The following is a 25,422-nucleotide window of genomic DNA, read 5'->3' on the forward strand; positions in this document are numbered from 1 at the left end:
ACCTTGGGCAGATCAAAGCCAGCAAGTTTCTGAAGACTGTCCAAGTAGGATTATCTGATGTGTATTTCCCAACCCCGTCTTCTGGACTCCCTCTTCTTCCTTGACAGCCGACCAGTCATGAAATCCTGCCCATTTTATCTCAAGGGTTCCCAGCCAACATCTACAGTTTTCTCCACCCCCGGAGCCACTACCGACCATCTTCATCCCCATCTGCCTCCTCACACAGATTGGTCCCTCCTTTTAGTTTCCTCTAATCTCTCTCCACACGGCGCCTGAGTGATCCTTCCAAAACACTCTCATAGCCCTCCTGTTTTCAAAACCTGGTAGAGCTTCTTTTCCCCACCTGTCCTCTTCTTCCTGCACAGAGGCACCAACATGCCCCTTGCCCAGGGAGACAGTGATGAGGTCATGGAGGGTGCAGGGAGATGGAGAGCAGCCGCTGACCAGTTCCTCATTGTCCTCTTAAATATCAGATGAAAGGAACTTAATTTCTGGAAGCTTCCACACTAAACGTGTCAAGACGCTTATATCTGGCTAGTGATTTACCTCCTCTAATGAACTATAGTCAACATGAAAGCAGAGGTCCCCTCAGTGCCTAGCACCATCCCTGACATAGAATAAAAGCTCAGAACTTGGTTATTGAAAGAATAAATGAGTGGTACCTGGGTGGCTCAGTCGGTTAAGCGTCCGACTTTGGCTCAGGTCTTGGTCTCACGGTTTGTAAGTTTAAGCCCCACATGGGACTCTCTCCTGTCAGCACAGAGCCCGCTTCAGATCCTCTGTCCCGTGCCCCCCGCCCCTCCCCCACTCGTGCCCTCTCTCTCTCTCTCAAAAATAAACATTAAAAAAAAAAAGAATAAATGAAAACATGGATGTGAGTGATTTAGAGTTATATGTATTGAATAACAAACTGCCCTGGGCAGGTCACAAACATGAATTTTTTTTTTTTTTTTTCAACAAATGCCCATTAATTTCTTAGTGCAGTTTCTAAATCAATGTTTCCTACATTTAATGGGAGTATGTTCTTTCTCCAACCAATTACTATGGTGGCCAGACCTCTTACGTACTTTTCTAAGAAAACAAAGAACAACTTATCAAACTTCTAAAACACAATACTATGTGGGTCTTATTTAGGGTTGAGTGGCTAAAACTCAAGAAACCCCCCTGCCTAGAACAACAGAAAAGAATTCTGAGAAGTACCTGTACTGTCTTTGCAAATCAGCTGGGCCACGCAGTCCGGCCTAACAGATTCCCACCCTGGGGCCAACCATGTTGAATGCGGGAATAGGGAGCTCTACTCTAGCCCAAGGAAGCCAAAGTTGTTCTGGCTCAGTCCCAGAGGGGCTCAGGGAACTTTCTAAACTTGAGGTGATTTGCAAACATCACTTCTGGGGTGGCTTCTATCAGGTCATTTCTATGAAAAGGTGTATATTGCTCAGTGTGAGGGAAGGGCAGGGTCGAGAAAAATAACATGCTGGATTCAAAGTTTTGTCCCCCTCATAAAGTAGAAGGATTTCTGAGGGGGGAAATAAAAATATTTACCTATAAATGTGGGCAAAATATAGAGCTGCCTAAACTTAGCACCAGGCATTTAGACTGTTCTTGGACATTGTCATTCCTCAGGAGAATTCATAACATTAATTTAGGGCTACTGGATTAACCCTTTACTTCTCTGTCAAGTCCTTGGTCGAACCATCTTTATCTTATAGACTCCTGTCCAAGTCTAGAGGGGTCTCAGCTTCATTCCAATGGATCTCTCTTCCATCTTTTGCTCTGCTATTCTCAGGACTGTGTTTACATTGCTTTCGAAGAAAAGAAACTCAATTATTCGAGGGATCAAGCCCTCCGTCTCACTCCAAGTCTTGAAAGAGGTACAGCAGGTTAAAAAGAAGAAATCAGACCTAAGTTGCCTTTCAGGTTATCTGCATCCAAAAATGACCTTACTGGTCCTTATGGAAAGATCCTTGTAGCTACAGAACACCATAAGGACTGACAGCATGCCACGAGTTCCAGCTTTGTTTCTGCCATGTCCTAGCCATGTCAGGTGAGTTTCCTCACCGGCAAGATGATAAAATGATCATGTCTCAAGGTTCTGGCCACTGTAGGAGACACTTTCATTCATAGTGACAACACGCTAAGAAGACCAAAGCTTTTAGATGCTTGGTGGCTTTCTCAAAGTCACAGAATTGTAAGAGATAGGGCCAGAAATTATATTTGGTCTTCTGAATTTCAAGCCCTTTCTCCTAGCAGAGTCTACCTTGAAACCCTTGGCAACATGTCGCTTAAGACAAGGGTAGTGCTATATTGCAGATTTAAAGACAGTTCTAGATTAAAGTTTCCTAAGAGATCCAAAAAGAAAGAAAGAAAAAAACAACTGCTACAGAAGATCATTCATATCCAGGGTATTCTATCCTATCTACTACTTACAGCTACTGGCCGATACGCCATAATTGTTTAAATGTTTATTTATTCATTTTCTGAGAGAGGGCGCATGAGCACCCAAGCTGGGTGGGGGTACAGAGAGAGGTAGAAGGAGAAATCCCAAGCAAGCTCTGCACCGTCAGCGCAGAGCCCAAAGCGGGGCTCGAACCCACAAGCTGTGAGATCATGACTTGGGTCAAAACCAAGAGTCACACGCTTCACTGACTGAGCCACCAGGCGCCCTGCCATAGTCTTATAATGCTAAATGTTAGCGTCTAGATCACATATTTTTCTGGGTAAGTATTAGGAATGAAAGCACAAAGCTCTTAGACACTAAAGGAATACAGCATTGTTATTTGCCAAATAAAAACTTAGTTCTCAATTTCTTCTTAAACATTTACCTTTAGAATTTAGTGGCCTACAAAATACTCTTACCATACATAACCACCCTAATGTGTCCTTGTGAAAGTGATAATGTTTTAGGGAAGGCACCAACCATGCTTCATGGTATTACGAACTTAAATGGAGCAGGACAAATTCTCTCCAAAACATGTTAATAGACATTTAAAACACACACACACACACACACACACACACACACACACACACACACAAAACAAGATCCTTAAATATCTTAGCCACAAGATGCCAAATAAAATTGAATTTATGTCTAGCTTAATTCGACAACGGAAAAGTCAGCAGTTAAAGGGTAGATAAACTTCTCTTTGTCCCTCTTTTCCTGAGAAACTTTCAAATGTTGAAAATCAATTCCTTTTGTCCCCTTGTTATTCATCTGCTACACATTAAATAGAAACTCTGGGCATGGAGTGATTCCCGCAGGGTCTTTCATCTACAGAGAAGCCTGGTACAAATTAAATTCTTACTCTCCCTCACAAATTATAGATATGTATTGTAGTAGACCATTGATTTATCAGTTGACGCTCTTGCTAGTTCAGCTTGGTGAGACTAGCTCACTACAGCCCTTTATCTAAAGTTACTGCGGGGTGGCGGGGATTGTGGCACTGCATTCATTAATGCGAAGCATCGCTACGTTGTTCTGATGTTACGGGCTCTATTTTAAATAGCGTTGTTAGGTACTGTGTGTTAGTTACTTCCCAGATCCTTGAGCCATTTGGGCTATGTGTGCGTGTGTGTGTTTTAATATGCTGAAATAATACCAAATGATATTGTGACGACTGTGATGTTATGCTATGAAATGACTCGCATAATGGTTATTACAAATAAGGGGAGAAACAGATCGTGCAGAAAGAAGATCTCTCAGAAACGCTGAATTGAGGCAGGTGCTGTTTTCGCACTGGACTTTAGGACCAATGGTTAAGGGGGTGGCTGTGATCCCAGCCATGTCATATCTTGGGGAGAGCACGTTTGCACAGGACGTCTCTATTAAACCCCTTGTATTAGAAGGAAACCATACACACACACACACGCGCGCGGGCACACACACACACACACACACACACTGACATACACGTGTGCCCACAGCCGTGCTAAGAAGCTATGAGAATTTCACTTGAATCTATTACCCACCAAATATATTAAAAACCTTTTCTTGGCAGAGTTGTACTTTTAGACAACATTTGATCAGCTCTTGATGGATTCCACAAGTGCTGGAATGCCCCCCCCCCCGCCCCCACCCAAATTATTCTCATTTTGCCCCTGCAGATCGGTTTGTCTAAAAGCCAGTACCCGCTTTTACTTGTGACCTCCTGGAATCAAAAGCAAGCGCTCGGACTAGCGGAAACGCCCTGCGTGCCTTGGAAGCTCCCCCTAGCACCTCACCTCGCTCGAATCCTCCTGCTGATTGATGACGGCCAGCGCGTCCTCCGCCGCCTGCCGCTTGGCCTCAGCCACCGTGCGCTCCATCTTGGCGCGCTCGGTCGTGATCATGTCGTGGGCTTTCCGCTCGGCCTCAGACACGGCCTTCTGCAGCTCGGTCATCGCCTGGCGCTTCACCTCGTTGACCGCCTCCTCTGCGTGCGGGCAGGCCACACGGGACAAGAGAAGATTTCCCTGTTAGCACGGGACCTTGGATACTGATCACTGGTAAACAGAATTCTATAGTCTACAGGCATGACTCTCATCCCAGGTATTGGGCAGTTGTCCTGGCTGTCTAAAAAGCCAGCAGATTTTGGAAATTCATTTAGGAAAACAAAGAGTGAGATTTTTTGTTTTCCCCTTTAACTTGCATGTCTGGGAATATTTTTTAAACTAATGTAGCATCACTACCACTTTTCTACCAAACCAGTACCTCCAGAAATGATTATGACACCAAACGTAAAGAGTTAAAGGACAAAACGACCACAAGAAACCTTTCTGGATAATTCGGACATCTATATTAAGGTGGTTTGCCACAATGCTATGGGGTAATATGCACGTAGGGAGCGCATGAGTAAAGCTTTCAAAACAAAAATAGGAAGGGGATGGACTTTACGCATCTACACGTATAAGTGCTAACAATTATTTTGCTGGTGAAACATACAGCACAGTAGTGAAAGGGCATTCAGATGGCAACTGAACAGTGTAGACCCTGTAAAGACAATCCATGATGAAACAGATGATCCAGCTTCTCTTTTTCTTAAGTCATTTCTTGAGTAATGTGGATATATGTCTGTACAGACTGAATGATAGGGATTTTTAAAAATCATTTTCTCATTTCCATATTTTAAGCCGTTGTCCACCTATTCAACTGAACACATACACAGCTTCACATAACCAACTGTTGCACTAGACAAATGTAATTGAACCCTACCAGAGGCCAAAACAATCAGGCCTGCCTGGAAACCTGCAAGGTGTCAAATTAGCTCTTTATTTTTGGCTGTGGAAAGGGTGCAAAGATTTGACTAATGTACAATATGAGATTGACAACTAAAACAAGTAATTTCCATTAAAAAAAATTAACTGTTCTAATTAACAAGGGAAAATATCCTCCCCCTAAATTAGTTTATCTAATTTTCATCTTTATTCAAAGCAAAATGACAATGATTAATTGAAAATTTAATAAGCAGTAATTATTAACTTGGCAAACCTAGTACCAATTAACACTCTATTAAAACTAATTATGACATGTTTCATTCAAGTGTTTGCACTTAATTGTTTCACCCACTTAAAAAGCACCTTAATTAAATGTTCTGTTTAATTAAAAACATAGATTCCTAATAAAAATGTTTTACTGTAGATTAAAAATGTAAGAGATGCAAATACTCCCATGGTTTCTTACACGTCTGTGGTTTATTCCACACATCTACAGTCCAGGACGTGAGGATCATCAAAAGCCTTCCACTATTAATTAGCTGTCATGACTTTTGTAGCTTCTGTCCCTTTAACAACATTATATCTGAAGTCCTTTCACTTGCAGTTTACTGTCTCCTATGTTTTTACAAACTAAAATATAAGGGAACGATCCAGACCGGAAATATTAACTAAAATATGTTAAGCCTTTGTTGGTTGCTTTAAGAGAGATGCCATTTAAAATCTGGACAGAAACAGAGCACTGCACAGAGTTGGAAGCACGTTCTTCACCAGGAGGGGAAAAGATGCCTTTATTACTCTACCGTAAACGACCTGGGGGACCAGGAAAGTACTGCCCTTCTAACTATACAGCCAGGGTCTAATTTAGTTTGAATATTCAAGGTGAATTAAAATTCTATCTAAGTGGTAATACAGGACAATAATTTTTGCTTACGATCAAAGCTGTAGCTTGACTAATTGTGTATGCAAATCAGGCAATTTATATTTAAATTATGCATTCCTATTCTAATCCCACAGGCATATACAGATCAGCAAAGAGAGTTGGTAGGACATGTGCAAGGTGCTTGAATATTTATTACCAACTGCAAACATTCACTGATCGTTTGAAAAAGAAATATACTGAAGAAAACACTCGGTTGTGACTTGAAAACCATCTTTATGCTGGATTTTTTCCCCAATTTGATGAAGAGTTTTCATACCTTTACAGCGTGTTCTGTTGCTTTTGCTGCTGCTTTTAAAAAATACTAATTGTAGGAGAAAATTGATGGGTCCTTCAACATTTGTTAGGATCCCAAATATTCAAATAATGTATATTGTTATATTACGTTGTAAACTATTACTGGGGCAACATGAGGAATTTGAATGAGGTCTGTGAGTTAAATACTGTTAATGTCCTGATTTTGGTACTTATATAAGAGAATGTCCTTGGTCTCAGTTAATACACACTAAAATCGTTAGGGTCAAAGGGCATCGCGTATGCGACTTACTCTCAAATGGATGGCAAAAAATACGTATAACAGGGGAAAAAAAGAGAGAGAGAAGAAAAGAAGAAAAGAAAGATATTAAAGCCAGTACAGTAAAATTGGGGAAACTGGGTAAAAGGTATAAGGGAGTTTTTTACACTGTTTTTTTTGCAACTTTTCTGCAAGTCTCAAATCATTTCAGAATAAAATGGTGCTAAATATTATATGATATACTTTCATGCACAGGATATACTTTCTGCAATTATAATTTTCTGTGAAAAAGGATGTGCTGGTTATACAACATTGAATTGAGAGCTCTGCCCCTTTGATATTTTTCAAATGCTTTAAGTTTTCTTTTATTTACTTTCTTTTGCCACAAAGGTAATGTATAATGCTTTGATTGCAAAGATACACTTTGTAGGTTTTCTTCTAAAAAAATTTTTGCCCACAGCAAATTTTAGAATCTTGGGGGGAAAAGCTTTCAAATTGTAACAAGCTGAGTTGCAGATGTTACATTCTGCCCTTGGTGTTTTCATCATGCTGGATGCCTTGACACTATGAACACCACAAATGCTTTTCAAGAAGCCTATAAAGATAAATATTGTAAGTAGTTATTCAAGATTTCCAGATGAAACTGCCACCTGTACTTTGGAGATTTAATATACTCCTTAATATTAGCATCCATCCATGGAAAACTATCCCCACACTGTTCTTATGCAGCAGATTAGGGATACCACTGTGAGAAGAACACAAATTTAATCGACAGCACTCCTAAGTCATATTTGAAATGGAAAACCTACGATAGAATACAGCACATCTAAAAAATGTTTACACGATAAAAGTATTGCTCTTTCTCTCCTCGTGAAGCCCCCGCCGTGTCAAGTATATCCAGAATTAGTTTCAGGAACCCACAAAACAGTGAGGAAAAATAATCGGGGACTCGATAGATTACGACATGTTGAATTTTTTAAAAACGTGATTACGTGGAAAATATACAGTGCGGTTTTGAATCCGCTTCCACTGCTTACCACTTATGGTAGGACTTCCTTTGTGCATAGCTATTCAAGTTGACTTTCCCACAACGGTGGTCTATTCAGAAAAATCTGCTCTCACTTAATAGCAGTCAAACAAAGACTTGAGCAGATAATAGCACAGAAAAAGAATTTGGATTACACAAGACTTTACCGTCAATTTTTCTTTATGGACGATCATGGATTTAACTTAAAGACACATAAATAAGGGAAATACAGAGAAAAGACTCTCTCCCACAACATAAAATGTCATCCTTCTGCTGTCCAAAATGGCAATTCTTTATATCTCTTAGTGGAGTAAGTTGCACTGACAGCTTAAAACTGGGGAAGAAAAAGTGATCAGAAAGAAGATGTAGCCATTCCTTTTCCAGACAGGTGACACTCAGCACATTTTAACAGCTTGGGAGTATGCTGTGACCCATGTAGAAATCTTAGAGGTGATTCTATAAATCTAATTATACTATGCAGCTGAGCAACATATATATTTAACCTTTAAACTGAATGATCTGTCTGATTTGTATACTAGACATGCAAGAGAGTTTTCTGGTTCTCTATCTAAGTCACGAAGCCTAGAATACTATCAGATTTGGACACTCCTTACCACTCTTACAAAAACAGGTATTTCTTTGAGAAAGCTATAAAAAGTCTTGGATAAGAGCCAAATGATCAGATTGTCAACAAGCTGCAAAAAAACTACAGACACAGCTGGGTCAAATCACAACCCAAAGAGACCCTTTCCCTTGACTATTTCTCCTTGAATAGGGTTCCTAGCCCAACACCCAGGTGATCCTTTGCAGAAGTAGTATTTTCCAGTTTCTCAAGTCAAACTATTTTCATAGTTGGGGTTATGGCAGCTCAAAGTCACAGTCTGTGTCTGTCACATCATCTTTTAACTCCTGAAACAGGCTTATGGATTTATCTCTTGAGTTGGTTTTTGCAAGGCTTTGACTGAACTTTTAGTGTTGGTGGTCCACCAAGATTCTGCCAGATCTGAACTGTGTAAAGTCAACGTGTGACCAAGAACTTGAAATCAGCCCCCAAAGGTAGAGCAGTATCTCTTAATGAAAATATGATGGTGTATATGGTGGGGAAAAACAGAAGTTAAGCAACTTTGTCATTTAACTTAGAAAATAACTTAGCTATGGTCCTTGAATATTAATTAGAACAGATCAATTTCAGATACTGGTTGTAATCATAACATCTCAGAGTGCCTTGGGGCACACCTGGGTGGCTCAGTGGGTTAACCGTCCGACTTCGGCTCAGGTCATGATCTTGAGGTTTGTGGGTTCGAGCCCCGCATTGGGCTCTGTGCTGACAGCTCAGAGCCTGGAGCCTGCTTCGGATTCTGGGTCTCCCTCTGTCTCTGTCCCTCCCCCACTCGTGCTTTGTCTCTCTCAAACAACGTGTAAACATTTAAAAAAAAACTAGTCAACTAGTTTTGCTGAGATTTTCTTAAGAATTTAGGAGACGTGTCGATTATATCTCCATTTTACAAAATCAGCCGAAAAGACAGACGTAGGCGATTTAATTTCTAAAACACTACAAGTTTTTTTCCATTAAGAACACACCGCACGTAAGCTGAGACCTCTTAGGCCAGCTTTCGGCCTGAAACCATGAAAGCACCTGAAAAACGGAGGATCCTAACAGAAAGACTGCCAGACGGTCACTTACATGGCACTGGCAGCTGCTACCAAAATAAAAACGATTCCATGTTCTAATAAGGCCCGGGTGGAGAATATTAATTAGGATTTTAAAATTTTGGTTTGTGGCGGGGGGCTGTTTTGTTTTTGTTGTCGTTAGCAGGAAAGGCCCTCCTTGTCGCTCCTCACATGGCTGCATGAACAACTGTGCACAGCTGCTAGAACGCTAGACGCGTGTTTTCAACAGTTCTTACCAGCTTTCTTCCAGATCTCCTCTGGCACGTATCCAGAAGCAGGCCTGTGAAGGAATTCCCGATGCGCATCTAGGAAAAGGATGCAAAGCAGGGGGTTGGGGGGTGGGGGGGGGGGGGAGAAAGCACCATAAGCATGTTATGTCATTACACACAGTAGAAACCGGCCATGCCTGTTCTCTTGGCTGCTCTACAAAAACATAATTTTTAAAAGGCCGAGCATTTCACTCCTAGAAAATAAACACGAAGAGCAAGGCCGGTCATTAGAGCTCAAGGAAAACAGAAGGCCATTGGTCTAAATGCCTTGGATGCTCGAAATTCAACAACTTCCATGATTTCATTATACACTATGATGTCTGGGAGCACTGCTCCCAGAACGCTCTCAACTGTGGGGATTTTCATAGGCATACTTTATTTTGTTAAAGAATATGAATGGTGTTTGGTAGTTTTCCTTCCAAGAGTCAAACTGGTAGGTAGAAACTCAAATCTTAGGCTAATGTTAATTTTCACACAGCTCTGATTCCACCACCTTTCAGTAAATAGTGAGCCTTACTCCATGGCTAACCAGTTCTCACAACTACTTCTTAAAAATCTCGCTGAGCACGAAACATTTTCACACACATTAGATCATATGGGTTTGACGTGTGGAAGCAAGAGAGAATCATTAGAATGGATTCAGAGGTATTTGGTTAACAAAACAGAATCAGTACCTGCTTTCCAAAAAAGAAAATGACATCTCACATTAAATGAAATGTGCTTATCATACTTGGCAAATTTTAAAAGTTTGAGAAAACATCATAAGAAAACTGATGTAGGAATGCTAACCTCCAAAATAACATGCTCATGGAAATGGCAGGACACCTTTAATATTTTCCTATATATGCTTGAAAATAAAGTGTATACAGTCTTCCATAGTTAAAATATATACTATATGTCTTCCACATTGAATTTTCCCTGAAAGCCTATGTATTTAGGGGCTTGGGGGAAGAAAAAAATCACTTCAACTTTTCTAAATACAACAATCATTCAACCCATGATAAATGTCAAGTCATTAAAAATTTCCCTACATTTATAAAAAATGTCAAGTAGCAGAATACAGAGTATAGACAACAGAAAAGCCCAATCAATTTAGCTAAGTACATACACAATTTTACATTTGAATGCCTTAAATAGATTTGAATGTTTTGGTTCCTTGTAGGGCACACAGATTTATCAGCTGACTAAAACTGAAGATTTCCCCAACTATTCTGAATTAGCAAAAGCTTATTATATCTTAATGAAGGGCATTTGGAAACTCTGTATTATCTCTGCAATGTTTCTTCAAATCTAAAATTATTCCAAATATATAATTTTATTTTCAGTTTTCATTATAATTTCATAATTACTTGATAATTGGATAGACTGGAATACCCTTGCATTCTCATGCACACATTGACTTCTATAAGGAAAATGATGAAAACCAAAATGCTTTTAGTTAGGTAATTTTCATCCTTAAAACAGCTAGATAAAACTGTTTGGAGCACACACCACTTCAAGCAAATATGATATGGCTAATTAGATTTGTCAAGATTTAACTTCCACACCACTATAACTGTTTCCGAAAGAAATAAAGAAAGTGTAATCAAGTTCACATTTAGCCATACAGCACAATGAATCAGAGATGAACTTATGGCAGCTTTTCAAGACAATTTCTGGGAACAGATTTTGGCTTAAGTATAATTTATTAGATAAGAATAGATATGTAAAGTCTGAAGAGAAACAGAAAAATCATGCCTTCCCCAAAGAAGCAAAAAAAAAAAAAGTGTTTTCCAATTATTGGATTAAGAAAAGATCAATACCCTTATAAAAATTATATTTTTTAATAAATGGCCAATTGTTATTACAGGGAACGGGAAAGGTAATGTTACGTTATCCACAGGCCACGCGTGAAAGATACTAATTACTGGCCCCAGAGAGCATAGGCCGAAGAGAGTTTGTTCTAGAGCCCAGTGAAGTTGAATCCCGGCTTGGCCATATTCTAGGCTGGTGACATTGAGCAAGCTAGTTTCTCCAGGTCTCAGTCACCATATCTATCAAGTGGGGACACTAATACAACATCTAGGTGCACTGCTATGGAGACTGAACGAGGTACTTCCTATTGCATGCTGGGAACCACACATCCCAAACTCTCATTAGACGTTACATGCTATTACCTTTGTTATTATTATCGTTATTATTATTATTTCGTAGGCTGCCCAGTAAGAATGGATACTTATTTCCTCATCAAGAATTAAGGTGGAAAAAAAAGCACCTTAAAATTTCTTCTTTCTCCTAGCACTTAAATCCATATAACATGAAACTTAAAAAAGAAAACAAACAAACAACTCTGAAGAGATTTGGATTAAGCAATATACAACAGTGATTTTTTATTCCGAGCATGTCACTTGGGGATAGAAGTTATTTACATAGTTAGTAATTCACTGCCTTATTCCTTGTTGGAAAGTTCTCAACTTTCTTACATGATACTCTTATAAATTTTATTTAAAACTCATGAATGTTGATAGCCCCCAAATTTACTCAAAGATAATGTCCAAGGCTTAATTATGTGTCACCTTCCTAGGGGCTGTACAATAGAGATTGTGAAGGTCCATGCACTTCCCATACTGGAAAGTTGTGCAGTATTTCACCTTGTCTGTATCTCCCTAAAATTCACAGTGACATATAAACTTATATTCCACCTCACCTTGACACCTGATAGAAACACCACAGCCGACCAAGCAAAAATCCTTTTAATCCCACTCTACCTCCTTAAATAATTTCTTTTCAAAATAAGAGAAGAATCTAAAGCAGGTAAATTATTTTTATAAAATAGACAAATATTTACATATATATATATATATATATATATATATATATATATACACACATACATACATACATACTTTACAATACCCTCTCCAGTTTTAAGTTACTGTGTCCTAGCTAAGCATCAGGTCTACCAACCAAATGAATGATCAATACGTGTATTCCTCAGATTCTATTTTTGATACACTGATGAATACCACTGTCACTACAGAAACCAAATGACTAATAAACGTACTATCTTCTGTTGAAGTAGCAGCAATAACAGTGTCTATATAGGCAATGTTGAGTTTAAAAAACAAAAATAAATCCAGGGGTACCTGGGTGGCTCAGTCAGTTAAGCATCTGACTCTTGATTTCAGCCCAGGTCATGATCCCATTTGTGAGATCAAGCCCTGCGTCGAGCTCCACGCTGATGACAGTATGGAGCCTGCTTGGGATTCTCTCTCTCCCTCTCTCTGCCCCTCCCCCCACTCACACATCTTGTCTTGTTGTCTCTCGCTCTCTCTCTCAAAATAAACATTTTAAAAAACCCAAAACAAACAAACAAAACATCCTGAAGTTGCTCAACATGACAAGAGACAACTTATCTCCCAAGGCTTCCTTAGGATAGAATATTGACTGCTCTAGACAAACCTATGCAAAATACCTTATGTTTTTAAGGCCCAGATTTTAAAGAACCTAATTTTTAAACCATTAAATATTAACCACCTATAAAATACCAGTTGCTATAAAATGGATAGCTGTTGTAAAACGTAGTCACAGAAACAAAGGTAAGAGATGGCTTAAAATGTGAAATGTATACATACGTAACTACTTTAAAACTGCAAAATTGTAGAAAAGCCCTACATCAGTATGGCTCGCTCTGGGAAGCAAATTGCTTGGGGGTGAGAGGAGAAGAGGAGGGGCCTCCGGAGGACAACACATCTATGCAAAGAGGAGACTGCGTCAAGGCGCGGGAGTTGTTACCAGAAACGTGGAAGAACAGAAAAAGCAATCTACAATGTATGAGATGGAAGATGCGCTACACTTACGAAAGAATGGAGACCATTGGATACTAGAAACATCAAGGGCCGCCATCAATATATATGAAGGGATGAGCTGATAGCCTTTGGAGAACCAATGGGACCTCATTTGACCCAGGACAGCAAGGCTCAAAACTTGGCAGCACCTAGGTATGGCCTTCATCCTGTAGTGGGCAGAATGAGGCTGAGATCATGATAATATCGATCACAAAAACCGTCAAAGGAAAGGACAGGTGAGGTGAGTTCATCTTTATAAATCCTACTTATTATTTTTAAGGATAATAAATTCCAAAGCTTCAATATTGTGTCCCAGAAGCCCAAACCAAACCTAGAAGCCAGAACTACACTAGGATTTCTGTTTTTAACAATAAAGATACCCAGCGCTTGAGGAGGTAATCATCTTTCCTTGTTTTTAAAAGATGGGAATATTTAACTAATACTCCCATCTTTTTTAACCCAACACACTTACATACAGTAGGCGCTTTCCTTAGGAGCTGAGCTGAATGGTCTTGAAATGAATTTCATGGTGTGGTTTAAAGGAATCAATATAAGTGTATAAAACACTAAACTTTTATATGCAGATATACTCTGAATACCGTGTTGTGGTTTTTATAATCTGATGGTAAGAAAAGATGTATTTCTTTGGTTGGGAGAAAACTATTTTTCTATAGCCTTGTATTATGAAGTAGGGCCTCAAAGGTACAACGTTATTTACTGAGTCTAAAACAGAATTCCCCTTTTCTAGTTTTTCTGCTTGTTAAATAAAGCAGCTACCTAAAAACTGGAGACATTTCCAGAGTGAAAAAATACCTAAGAATCTACTCTAATTTTATAATCTTGCATACGAAGCAAAAACACTATCCCACCACTATCCTTTAAAGTACTTTTTGAGGGGCGCCTGGGTGACTTGGTCGGTTAAGCGTCCGACTTCAGCTCGGGTCATGATCTCACGGTCCGTGAGTTCGAGCCCCGCGTCGGGCTCTGTGCTGACCGCTCAGAGCCTGGAGCCTGTTTCAGATTCTGTGTCTCCCTCTCTCTCTGCCCCTCCCCCGTTCATGCTCTGTCTCTCTCTGTCTCAAAAATAAATAAACGTTAAAAAAAAATTAAAAAAAATTAAAAAAAAAATAAAGTACTTTTTGAGATTACATGCTAGACATAATAGCAACAGCTATTACTCTACTAGAGGTCGAGCACTGTATGATTTATACCTATTAACTCATCTAATACAGAAACATCCCCATTTTATAGATGAGGAAAGTGAGGCACAGAGAGTTACTTGCCAAAGGTGATGAAACTAGGAAGGAGTGGAGTAGAAGCTCGCATCCAAACAATCTGTGCTTTTAACCTTCACGCTAGATTTCCTGAGGTTTTCGACAGTAATGAGAAATTCTATAATTTGATTATATGACAATCATAAAGCTTTCTGACCAGTGGAATTTTAAAATACCAATTTCCCTACCAATCTACTTGAGACAAGGGTGGTATCAATTTGCCAAACTTGGAATTTCTGAGCGTTTTATGAATGAATAACTTGACTCTACATTCCATTTAAAAGAAACCAAAACCTCTTTCTGACATTTCCCTTTCTGGCAAGAGTTCAACCCTCACCAAAACATACATGCAGGTATTTTCAAAATTCCATACACTGTCATCACAACATTCACACATTCACAACACGCGCGCGCGCACACACACACACATACACACCCGGAAAAATGTATTCCTGTTTCAAAGATATATGTTTCAGGCTCCGACATTAGTCCATCATTCGATACTTCTCTTAATTCTAATGGTATAAAAGACTTCTTGAGAAACACAGAAGGAAGGCACACAAATACAAGATGAGCTGTAGAAAGATTCTAGAACAGTCCACAGGCAGTAAAAAGAAAGTAATTTAAAGTAAATAAAATGTTAGGAGCCAAGACAGTGATACAAGTAGCACATTGAGAGAAAAGGGCAATGGAGACAAAGGTGGAGAAAAACAGCAGCAGAGGGATCCGGATAAACAGAGGGAGCGCGGGAAGTGCTAACGGGCAGCTACCTACCTGCACGTACAAAAGCAATTCTATTTCAGTGATTGTATCCGTCAATTCTGATGGCATTAACTCGCTCTTCAGTGAAATTCACAACGTAACAAAACTTCAGTGTACAAAGAACAAGTCATACTTTGAAAACAGAGACAACTGGGTTAAGAATTAGCTTTCTAACTTGAGTACTTGAATATTGGGAGTTTTTCCTGGAAAGTGAAGAGTTAACAACAAAAATAACACAAATCTCATCTCTAGGGGGAAAAAAAAAAACCCAATTATTTTGAAGAGTCCTTCAAGATATCAACCTGATTTGGACTTAAAGAGTAGAAATAACATCACAGGTTCAGTATGTACTCAATTTTTAAATTTGTTCAAGAGGCTATTCAAAATGGCCTTTATTTAATATCTGGGGAAAATTCCCGAAATTTAATTGGTAATAGATTAATCATGCTCTCTTACTAATCCCTCACACTGACTTAACACTATGGCTGTATTTCGAAAGTGAGCACGGGAGTCAGTAAATATAACACAGCGGTCATGGAGGTTATGTTCTCTGTCCAGTCCCCTCCAAATGCAGTTTAAAAATGTTCAGAACGTTTGTGTGTGACTAAACACTGCCAGTGTTTCCAAGCTAGGGAGGTAACCAAGGAAATATTTGGAACTAAAGATAATCTCCTATATTATCATTCCGAAGTTCTGCAGGTCTCATTTGACCTTGGAAGCAGCTGCAGAACTGAGAGAATCAGTCTAAAAGAAACATGTGTACCGTTACTGTAGGATATGGAAATCTACGAGTACGTGAAGATATAGACATATCCATAGCTCTTATCTATACACACACATACGCCACTCCACACTTTCCAGAAGCAGAAAATAGACTCATCAACCAGTAATCTCCGATCCTCTGTTTACACATCTATACATTCAACTCTAAAACCTAGGAGAGAACCTTAGGAAGTGCCTAATGTGAATGCCTGTGGTCCATGTTTACAAACCACCGGCTGTCTTAGAGCCACAGCCCAGCCCCACGAAACAAAACTGAAAGAGTTCAAGGCTAAGAAAGGACGCACAACGAAATAACATGCGGGATGCTTAAACTTGCACATCGTGTGGCTCTTGACAAGTTAACCTCTAAAGTTGTGATGGTTTCTTGAAAGGCAATCTAGGGTTCTGTGTCCCTAAGGGGCATGACTGTTTGTTAAAAGAAAACAGTCAGAGTCCAAACAAAGAAAGCAAATGCTTGTAGCCTTTGAATAATACCATCCACAAAAGCTTAATGTCAAAGCAACCTCGTATTACCAAAACTATGAGTTCATGAAGCATCACAGGAAATAATTTAATTTATGTACTCCTAAGAAGTTTTGAAACCAACTTTATTCTTTTAATTAGCAGGGAAACTAAACCCAGCTTCCTGGAGAATACACAATTGCATCACCCAAATGTGGATGCAATAGTGGTGACAACCGAATGCATTCTAGATTCTGCGTGCTGAAAATAACACACGTAGGCATTAAGTCCTATCAGTTTCTGAACTTTTTCTTTTACAGTAGGTAGCAGATAATACTCGTCTTGTCAGTTCAGGGAACCAACCTGACGTGGCATCTGATACCAGGCCCCCAGCTACGGCCCCACCTATCTTTCTAATAGACTAAAAGTTCCTCAAGGGAAGGAAAGAAGAATTTCCTTTATCTCACTGCCTAGCACAATGCCTGGCACACAATAAACATTCGAGAAGTAAGTACTGACTCAACGAATCTGTTCAATAAAGCGGGTTAAACTGAACACTTCTAAACTTGTATTTACTTTAAGGTTCTCAATTTTTGCCTATACTGGATGTTTACAAATATCTTCCTTATTTGTCCTGAAAACGCCTATCACGATTAGCCAATTTTTTATTCATAATAAGAAAAAGAAAACGAGGATGTTTACCCAGCTCGGCTCTAAATAGTTTTATGTGGACCATCGTTGGTTCAAATTAAAGTGAAACCTATTTTCATTGCTTGCCTTAACAAAACCTAATACATGCACATTTGTCTTTAAAACACACTTTAGAATAACGCCCAGAGGGTAAAGTAAGTGACTTGGAGTCTTTCTTATTCTAACACTTATTACGGTAATGGGCATTCAGCATTCAGCGACCAGTAGCAATCCACAAGCCTAAGCACAAAGGAAACGTTACTGCCTAAGGAATAATTTTAATAAAAAAGATACTATGATCCACAGCCACTACATACAAGTTTTTAATTTTTGAGAATCAGCCATGGGCAATAAATGAGGCCAAAGTCGTGAGCCTGATCAGCACGTGTATGTCATTAGTTTCGTTTGTGGCACGAACTGGACTGTGCCCTAACCTGAGTTAGCTGACAGGTATGTAGCTAAGCAAGGAGGAAAACGAAATGACAGAACACGGATCAACACACATCCATCACCACTAAGTTTACTCAGATGGGACACACGTGTCGTGGCCAGCAGTGTAAACGGTGACATCTTGTTATTAATTGTAAGGCAAAAGTTCACAGGCCACTCAAAAGTTCTCCTGGGCTCAGGATTTTTCCATATATCTGTGACGGTATTCTATTTATAACCCCAACAATACTCACATATTAATATAAAATACGACCACATATTGAGTATCCAACTTCTAAAGCACGGCTATAGAACTGTATAGAACTAGAATTCATGAAGAATTTACGCGAGCTTAAGTCAAGGTCAAGTCACTGGACAACAGTGCCACCTTCGTTACTAATTTGCAAGTGGCAGTGGGGAAACTACAGAACTAATAGGTGTCTCTTCCTGGTTAAGTGTTTTATTAAAATAAAAGACAGAGCTAGAAAACAAGGTTATCTCAGAGGCTGTGTCTTGAATGAAAAATCAGACACCATACGTCTCAAATACCGTGTGCAGCGGCAGAATTCAGGGCCCCGGAGGGCTTACTAGAAGCTACAGAGGCTTGGGGCCCGCTCCTTGAGATTTTGTCCTTGCAGACTGGAGACAGGGTCCAAAGAGCTGTGCTATGAAGAGGCACACGTGTGAGTGATGCGGATGACATTCTGGTCTGGCTTTGAAGCTCTGCCCTAAGCCCAACGGGACCCTGGGAAAGGAGGTTAAGTTTTGTGACCCGCTCTGTAGAAGCCAATGTGCGCCCGGCTTCCTAACGGAGAGATGAGGCCTATCTGGGGATGTCAAGTGTTTATCGTTCTAGAATGCCCCGCACACCCTTTATTTTTGAAAAGACAGATTAAATATGCAACCAGCATTAAGACGGTAAGCAGTGTCTGTTCAGTAGGTCCATCCAAAGAAAAGGTACCTAATGCGACTGGGTCTGGGTTGACAGGACTCTGCTGCCTTGAGTGGCTGCTGCTGCCACCGCCACCCTTTTTCAAGTCCTCGGCGTCACTGTAGCGCCGGATCCAGTAATTCAGCTCCTCCCGGTCTGCTTCCTGACATCGCCTTAGTACAGTGAGAGATCGTCGTGTTTTCTCCACCATGTCCATTATGCAGTTTAACAGCTGTGTGAGAAACGGGGCACAGGGGAAGAACACAGCAATCACCACAACGCAAAAGACTCTGGTGGGCAGCGAAACAAACTCTTTTAGGACGATGAAGGATGTGATTTTATTCCTGAAGGCTTCAGTCTAGTATCTTCAAAGGTCAGATTTGAAACGGAGACCCAACAGATGAGTAAACTCAATGGGAATGAGAGTGAAACGTGGGAGGCGTGAACATGACTCATGACAGAGATTTCAGCTGAAGGCACACAGCCAACTTCCAAATACTAATCCCATTACTGTATAAACTAAATGACCCGTTTGCAATAAAACAGGAACCCACTGATCTGGCCTTGAGGACTCCTTTCCACGACCTCACATCTCTCTTACGTTAGCGGCTTTGTTATCAACGTAGAAATCAAATCCCAGATTTGATTTCAAATGTTCCCACTCATTAGGTTTCTCAAGGATAGCACAAAACACAATACCCTCAAAGCATCTCCAACATTTCTATTTTATCATAGAACCCCACTCCAGTTGTTTTCAAGACATATTTTAACCTAAATGATTACCGACATCTTACATGGTCAAGATGTTTCCATTCCTCTGCCCATTCTCTGTCTGTTAGTCTGTGATCAATCATTTCTTCTTGACGTGTGCCATGCAACCCTATGAATGTACAGAAGAAGGCTGAATCACCCTAAAGCATTCGGGACATAATCCATATGCACACAGGCACTTAGCAAAGACTAAACTAAATGATGTGAAAATACATTCGATTCTGGATGGAGACACAAGTCATACTCAGATTCACAATTACCGAATGGGTTCTTCATTGAGTGATAAAATGCTAAAACTAAAAGGAACTTTAGAGGTCATCTGGTCAGAACACTTTCCTTTACATATGAAGAGATGCGGAGTAAAGTGACACCGTGCCCTGAGTCCATTATCCATAGAATGTTCCCAAAGTGAAAAATATAAATATATCCTCTTAACAAATACAAGAAACCACAAGCGGACATTAAGTGGTTTCAAAGTGTAGCTTTCTAGCATTAAAAATAAAGACAGCACAAATCACTTTACGTGGACAGGGTTATGCTTTCTTAAAACAAGCATGGTAAAATTTCTCCGCATTTCAGCACGGGGAAAGGAACACAATCCTGTTGTGTAGACCTCCATGATGAAATTGGGCTGGCACAAGGTGAAAGCAACGTATACTCACTCACTCAATTTACCAAAACATTAACGAAAAGAAATAAATTGGACATCCTTTATGAAAAAATTCAACACACCAGACCTAAGTTTGGACAAATGTCTCGCATCCAAGCCAAGAAGCTGAAAATCCCAATTTGTAATCTCTAGCGGTAAGTATTAATGCTCTTTGACATCAGAGTTAAGGTACAACCCAAACACGTAACCTGGAAACGTGCACCAAGTGAGTACCGACGGCAGTGAACGTGAGCAATCAGGTAGGAGGCTCATCAAAACGGAAAATAAATGTGTCTCACTGAGAGAACAGGGTGGAAGGCTGTGATCAGAGACCCCCGGAAACATGTTGCTCCTCCTACAAATCCATCATGGATGAAACAGTTTATTGTCCACTACAAAGGAAAGGCATTGGACTATGGCAATGTTTTCCATTTTAAATGATTCAAACTCTTTTTGGGTTAGCACTTCGCACACTGTTACTCTGAACAGCAGATTAAGTGTAGTGTGGTTTTGTCTTCTGGGCATCCAGGCTCCTTCTCAGGAGGACATTGTGTAGGAATTAAAGGACAGGAAGAGTTAGGAGATGTTACACTTCATTTTCTGTGAAATCAGAGTGGTTAGAAGTCCCCTCTTTTACCTGATTTAGAGAAATAAAAAGGATGAGTCACATGACTCTTTTTCAGCCAACCATGAAATGCAATTTAATTTATAGCTAATAGAAGTGAACAAATGCAGGATAGTGCTTTCTCCAATTAAATAAAGATCTAAATATAAAACACTTCACACCATCCTTGTCTAATTAGAGCATGTTCGGAGATTCATTTTTAAAGTTAAAATTGTCAATGCCACCTATTGGTAAAAAAGTAACATTGCAAATATGTGTTAATCTGCGTAATAGAAAAGACACTGGGGGAAATAATATTTAGTTATTACTCTGTTTGTTGTGACTATTTCAAGTTGAAATGTTTGCAAATATGTAATTTTTGTTGACTTATTTGTTGCTTGTGTTTTAGGGGGAAAAAAACCACTACCGTTGAATGAGTCATCACAGAAAACAACCAGAGAGTGATGAAGATATAAATATGGCATCGACTTTCACAATGGAAGCATCTTACTATTTGCTTTTAAGGACCAAGAACTCCAGAGGTCTCAAAAGTTTCAAAAATTCAAGGGTGCTCGGGTGGCTCAGTTGCTTTAATGGCTAACTTAGGCTCACGTCATGATCTCATGGTTCATGAGTTCAAGCCCTGCACTGGACTCATTGCTGTCAGTGAAGAGCCTACTTTGGATCCTCTGTCCCCTTCTCTCTCTCTCTCTCTCTGCCCCTCCCCCACTTGTGCTTGCTTGCTCTCTCTCTCTCTCTCAAAAAAATAAACATTTAAAATTTTTTTCAAAAATTCAGCAGATCTAAACCAGTGAGGATACAAGCTCTAACACCTGGAATAATATTAATGAGCAACAAGATGTCTGTGGCTAATGAGATTCCAACATTTGTAGAATACTGCTAAGCTTCATCTCATTAAAAAAAAAAAATGTACAGGGGTGCCTGGGTGGCTCAGTCGGTTGGGTGTCCGACTTCAGCTCAGGTCACTATCTCACGGTTTTTGAGTTCGAGCTCCGTGTCAGGCTCTGTGCTGATTGCTCGGAGCCTGGAGCCTGGAGCCTGGAGCCTGCTTCAGATTCTGTGTCTCCCTCTCTCTCTGTTCCTCCCCTGCTTGCACTGTCTCTTTCTCAAAAATAAATAAAGGTTAAAAAAAAATTAACAACAACAACAACAAAAATGTACATTAGAAACATGTTGGACCCCAAGTACTTGGTGAGAAAATGTATCATTTGCTACTTCTGAACTCTGAAGGTCATTTGTTAGGTAGAATCAAATCTTTAAAAAGGAAAAACTAAGACAACTCAAAATTTTACATTTATTAATTTCTCTATTTCAGATACTGAGATATTCATTACCACAGTTTTTATTTCTATTCATAATACCAGAGGGATATACTATGGGAAAATAGCTCATAATCATTAAAGAGCACATGTTCATTTGTGGGCAATTTGACAATAATGTTGAATTCTAACTGGTTCGTATAGTTCAGAAGATTTTAGCTAACTAGACTAAAACTCAAAGTTTACTTATAAACTAATGTTGCGTATAAAGGTATTTTATTAATTAAAAGATTCTAGTGAGTGTATGTCTCTACATAACAGGCATTTATAAGTCATACCAGACCAAGTATACTTTTATGACAATTTTTATATTCTCAAAATGGCAGCCTAATGTAACACCACAATTTGTTACTTGTGCATCAAGATTTTATTTTACATTAACACACACTAAACTCTGCCAGACTTTAGGGATGGTTAAGTAGTTGCACATATTTATAGAGATTAGCACTATTAGTTTCATAAGCTAATATAATTAAAAGGTAAGGAACGTGGTCTGAAGAAAAATCACATAAAACCAGTGGGTACAGATAGAATTCATAAAGGAATATTTTACATTACTAGATGAAAACGTAATCATTGCACATAAGCGTAATTCCTTCCGTGCTGATTACTTTATAGTGCACTGGAACTAATATTTTATATAATGGCATTTGCTGCCGCCTAAAAAAGAGGCCACTTCTTAACACCTACAAGAGTGGATATCTTGAACCGTCTCACAATGAACTGGCGACTCCACTTCTATTTAAAAATGAGCAATTATGGCTTGGGGGCAGGAAGCCCTAAGTAAATGACAGGGCCTTTGCTTAGAAGGCGGTTGTTACCACATTTGATTTGGGGGTCAAAATGTTGATCCCGGTTGAGAAATAACATAACCATTTTTGAGAGCTCTTCAGAAATGGTACCTGAGAGAACACTAGACAGATTGGCTGTTACGAAAGCACAAATTGTATGCTTAGCCATTTGCCTGACACGCCATGTAAATGTAGAAATGACCGTTGTGGGGCAACAGAACTACTGGTTTACTATCTCACAACCGGGGCCTCAACTGCCCCTCTTGTCACCCTGACCCCTCCCCCCGCCCCCACTTTCTGCTTTCTGAACATTTGGAGGGTTGAGTTTTGTAGAAAGCCAAAAGACCCCGAGGTGGCAGCCCTACCCACTAGCAGCCTAGTGAGAAACCGAACATAAACTGTTGCTCATCACGCCATCTCTGTCTGTGGCTAAAAACTCTGCCTCTGCTATTCGAGCAGCAGACAACTGGCTGGCTGTGTTTCCCTAAGTTCCGCACCCTCAGCTCTGTGTTCTGGTTTCCCACTTAGGCGTCACCCCTTGCTGTTTTCTCAATCCTGTCCACCGGGTCTACCAAGTCAGGAAAGTTCATCAACAATCAGCTGACTGAAGAAGTCCCGCTGGCATGTGGTGACATGGCTGACACGGGAGATGGAAAAGGGAGAAATGATGGACTGTTGCTCTCAGTTTACAAGTAGCTCAATTCGTCAAAATGAGAATTACAAGAGCCCAGGAACAGGGCTCTGACGCCGTGTGTCAAATCTTACCTTGTTCATCTTCCCTCTTATTTGTCATGGCGGACACTTGCTCTTTAGAAGGCAATGTCTCCTAAACGCTTCGCTTCAGTAGTTTTATGTAAAGAAGGAATGAACCCAGGCGGATGGAACACATATTTACCCAAACTCATTCTTTCTCTGGTACTTTGATCTATGACACAAAACTGTCAATACTAAATTCAATCACTGTCACTTTCAGGTGAAAAGAGTACCACATCATTCCTCAAAGAACACCTGTTGATTTAAGCCAGAGACATCATGCCATGTCATATTTTTCAAATACAGAATATCACACAGACTGGGAAAAGCAAACTGAACTCTGAGACTATCTGAAATAAAAGTACAATGAAAGGGAAAAAAAAAAACATTTTAACATTAAAAAAAAAATATCTATGGCAGACAGGCTGCATACGAAATCTCTAATGTTAAACTAAAAATTCACTTTGCATTTGTTGAGGACTTAATCGAAAAAAAAATTTTTTTAATGTTTATTTATTTTTGAGAGAGAGAGAGAGAGAGAGACAGAGCATGAGCGGGGGAGAGGCAGAGAGAGAAGGAGACACAGAATCGGAAGCAGGCTCCGGGCTCTGAGCTGTCAGCACAGCGCCCGACGCGGGGCTCGAACCCACAGACTGCGAGATCGTGACCTGAGCCGAAGTCGACACTTAACTGACTGAGCCACCCAGGGGCCCCTATTATTAATGTAGATGCCCCCTTCCAAAAAAAAAAAAAAAAAAAAAAAAAAATTAGCCTGCTGCCATGAAGACTGTAAGTAACTGAGAGAGAAAGCACAGCTGTTAAAGAACATATTAATACTAGCCAAGCGTTCTGATAAAGGAGACAATAAAAAGAAAGGAAGGAGAATTTTTACCCCTATCACAGATTTCAAGCCTCACGTTCAGTTGAGAAGTAATGAGTGAGTCTTTACGCCTCCAATCCCATAAGAAGTGAACAGATCCTTCAGTCTTACCCATAGGTCTGTTTCTGTCCCTGAGGTCCCTGTGGCTGGGGTGTCGATAGGAGTCCCTGTAGTGGTGGGCAATGGCCATATCATCCAAACGGTAATGCTGAGGTGGAGGTGGGGTGGGGTGAGGCAGGCCATTGGGCTGGTAGGACAAGCCGTTATTTGGACTGTACCGCTGGCCTGGGCTAATAGTGCATGGTCGCTTGCTTGGATGTTCTGAGTGCAAAGGCTCTCTGTCAAAGCCATTTTCTTTGGTTCTGAAGGGGGAAGAAAAGAGTTGCGTCATGTTACTCAAAAGCCAGCACAGTTCAGATACTCACATTTGAACTTATAATATAAACAGAATGCTTCTTTATTGGCCAGAAACTTTCTAAAACTCAGCTTCCCAGAAGACCTATGGGAATTCACTGAAACCCATACTGAGGCCTAAAGAATCACAAGACTGCACACATGAGAAAATGAGTCCACTCCTCAAGTTAGCAAATATCTTTTCAGTTGAAACTCAGCTGGCTGGGTCACAAGTAAGAGGAATCCCAACCTCCCTCTATGGTTAACACTTTCATTCAAAAATGAGTACCTGATTTCAAACAAATTACCCTAAAACTGAACTATCTTCGATGAAGATTCATCAAGGTAGTGTGGCATCACTCTCTTGATGAATTCTTAAGGGGAGTCTGTTCCATTTACCCAACTTGGCATCTGACTTTCATGTCAGAACATCTAAGAGCTGTGTTACCCAATACAATAGCTACATGCAGCTGTCTAAATTTCACTGGAAGCT

At 40.0% G+C, this 25,422-nt stretch overlaps 1 protein-coding gene across 4 annotated transcripts in view; it reads right to left on the reverse strand.

Annotated features, from left to right (window-relative positions):
• The window catches only part of RUNX1T1 (RUNX1 partner transcriptional co-repressor 1), a 143,612-nt gene that overhangs the window by 13,047 nt on the left and 105,143 nt on the right, over positions 1-25,422 (reverse strand). For all 4 annotated transcript variants that reach the window (XM_043601356.1, XM_043601355.1, XM_043601358.1 and 1 more), the window contains 5 exons: positions 24,648-24,898; positions 19,543-19,628; positions 18,779-18,980; positions 9,579-9,647; positions 4,222-4,412 (listed from right to left, as the gene is read on the reverse strand). In XM_043601356.1, coding sequence (XP_043457291.1) covers positions 4,222-4,412; positions 9,579-9,647; positions 18,779-18,980; positions 19,543-19,628; positions 24,648-24,898 — 799 coding nt within the window. The remainder of the gene's footprint in view (positions 1-4,221; positions 4,413-9,578; positions 9,648-18,778; positions 18,981-19,542; positions 19,629-24,647; positions 24,899-25,422) is intronic.

Source organism: Prionailurus bengalensis, chromosome F2, assembly GCF_016509475.1.
Source record: "Prionailurus bengalensis isolate Pbe53 chromosome F2, Fcat_Pben_1.1_paternal_pri, whole genome shotgun sequence".
NCBI lineage: Eukaryota > Metazoa > Chordata > Mammalia > Carnivora > Felidae > Prionailurus > Prionailurus bengalensis.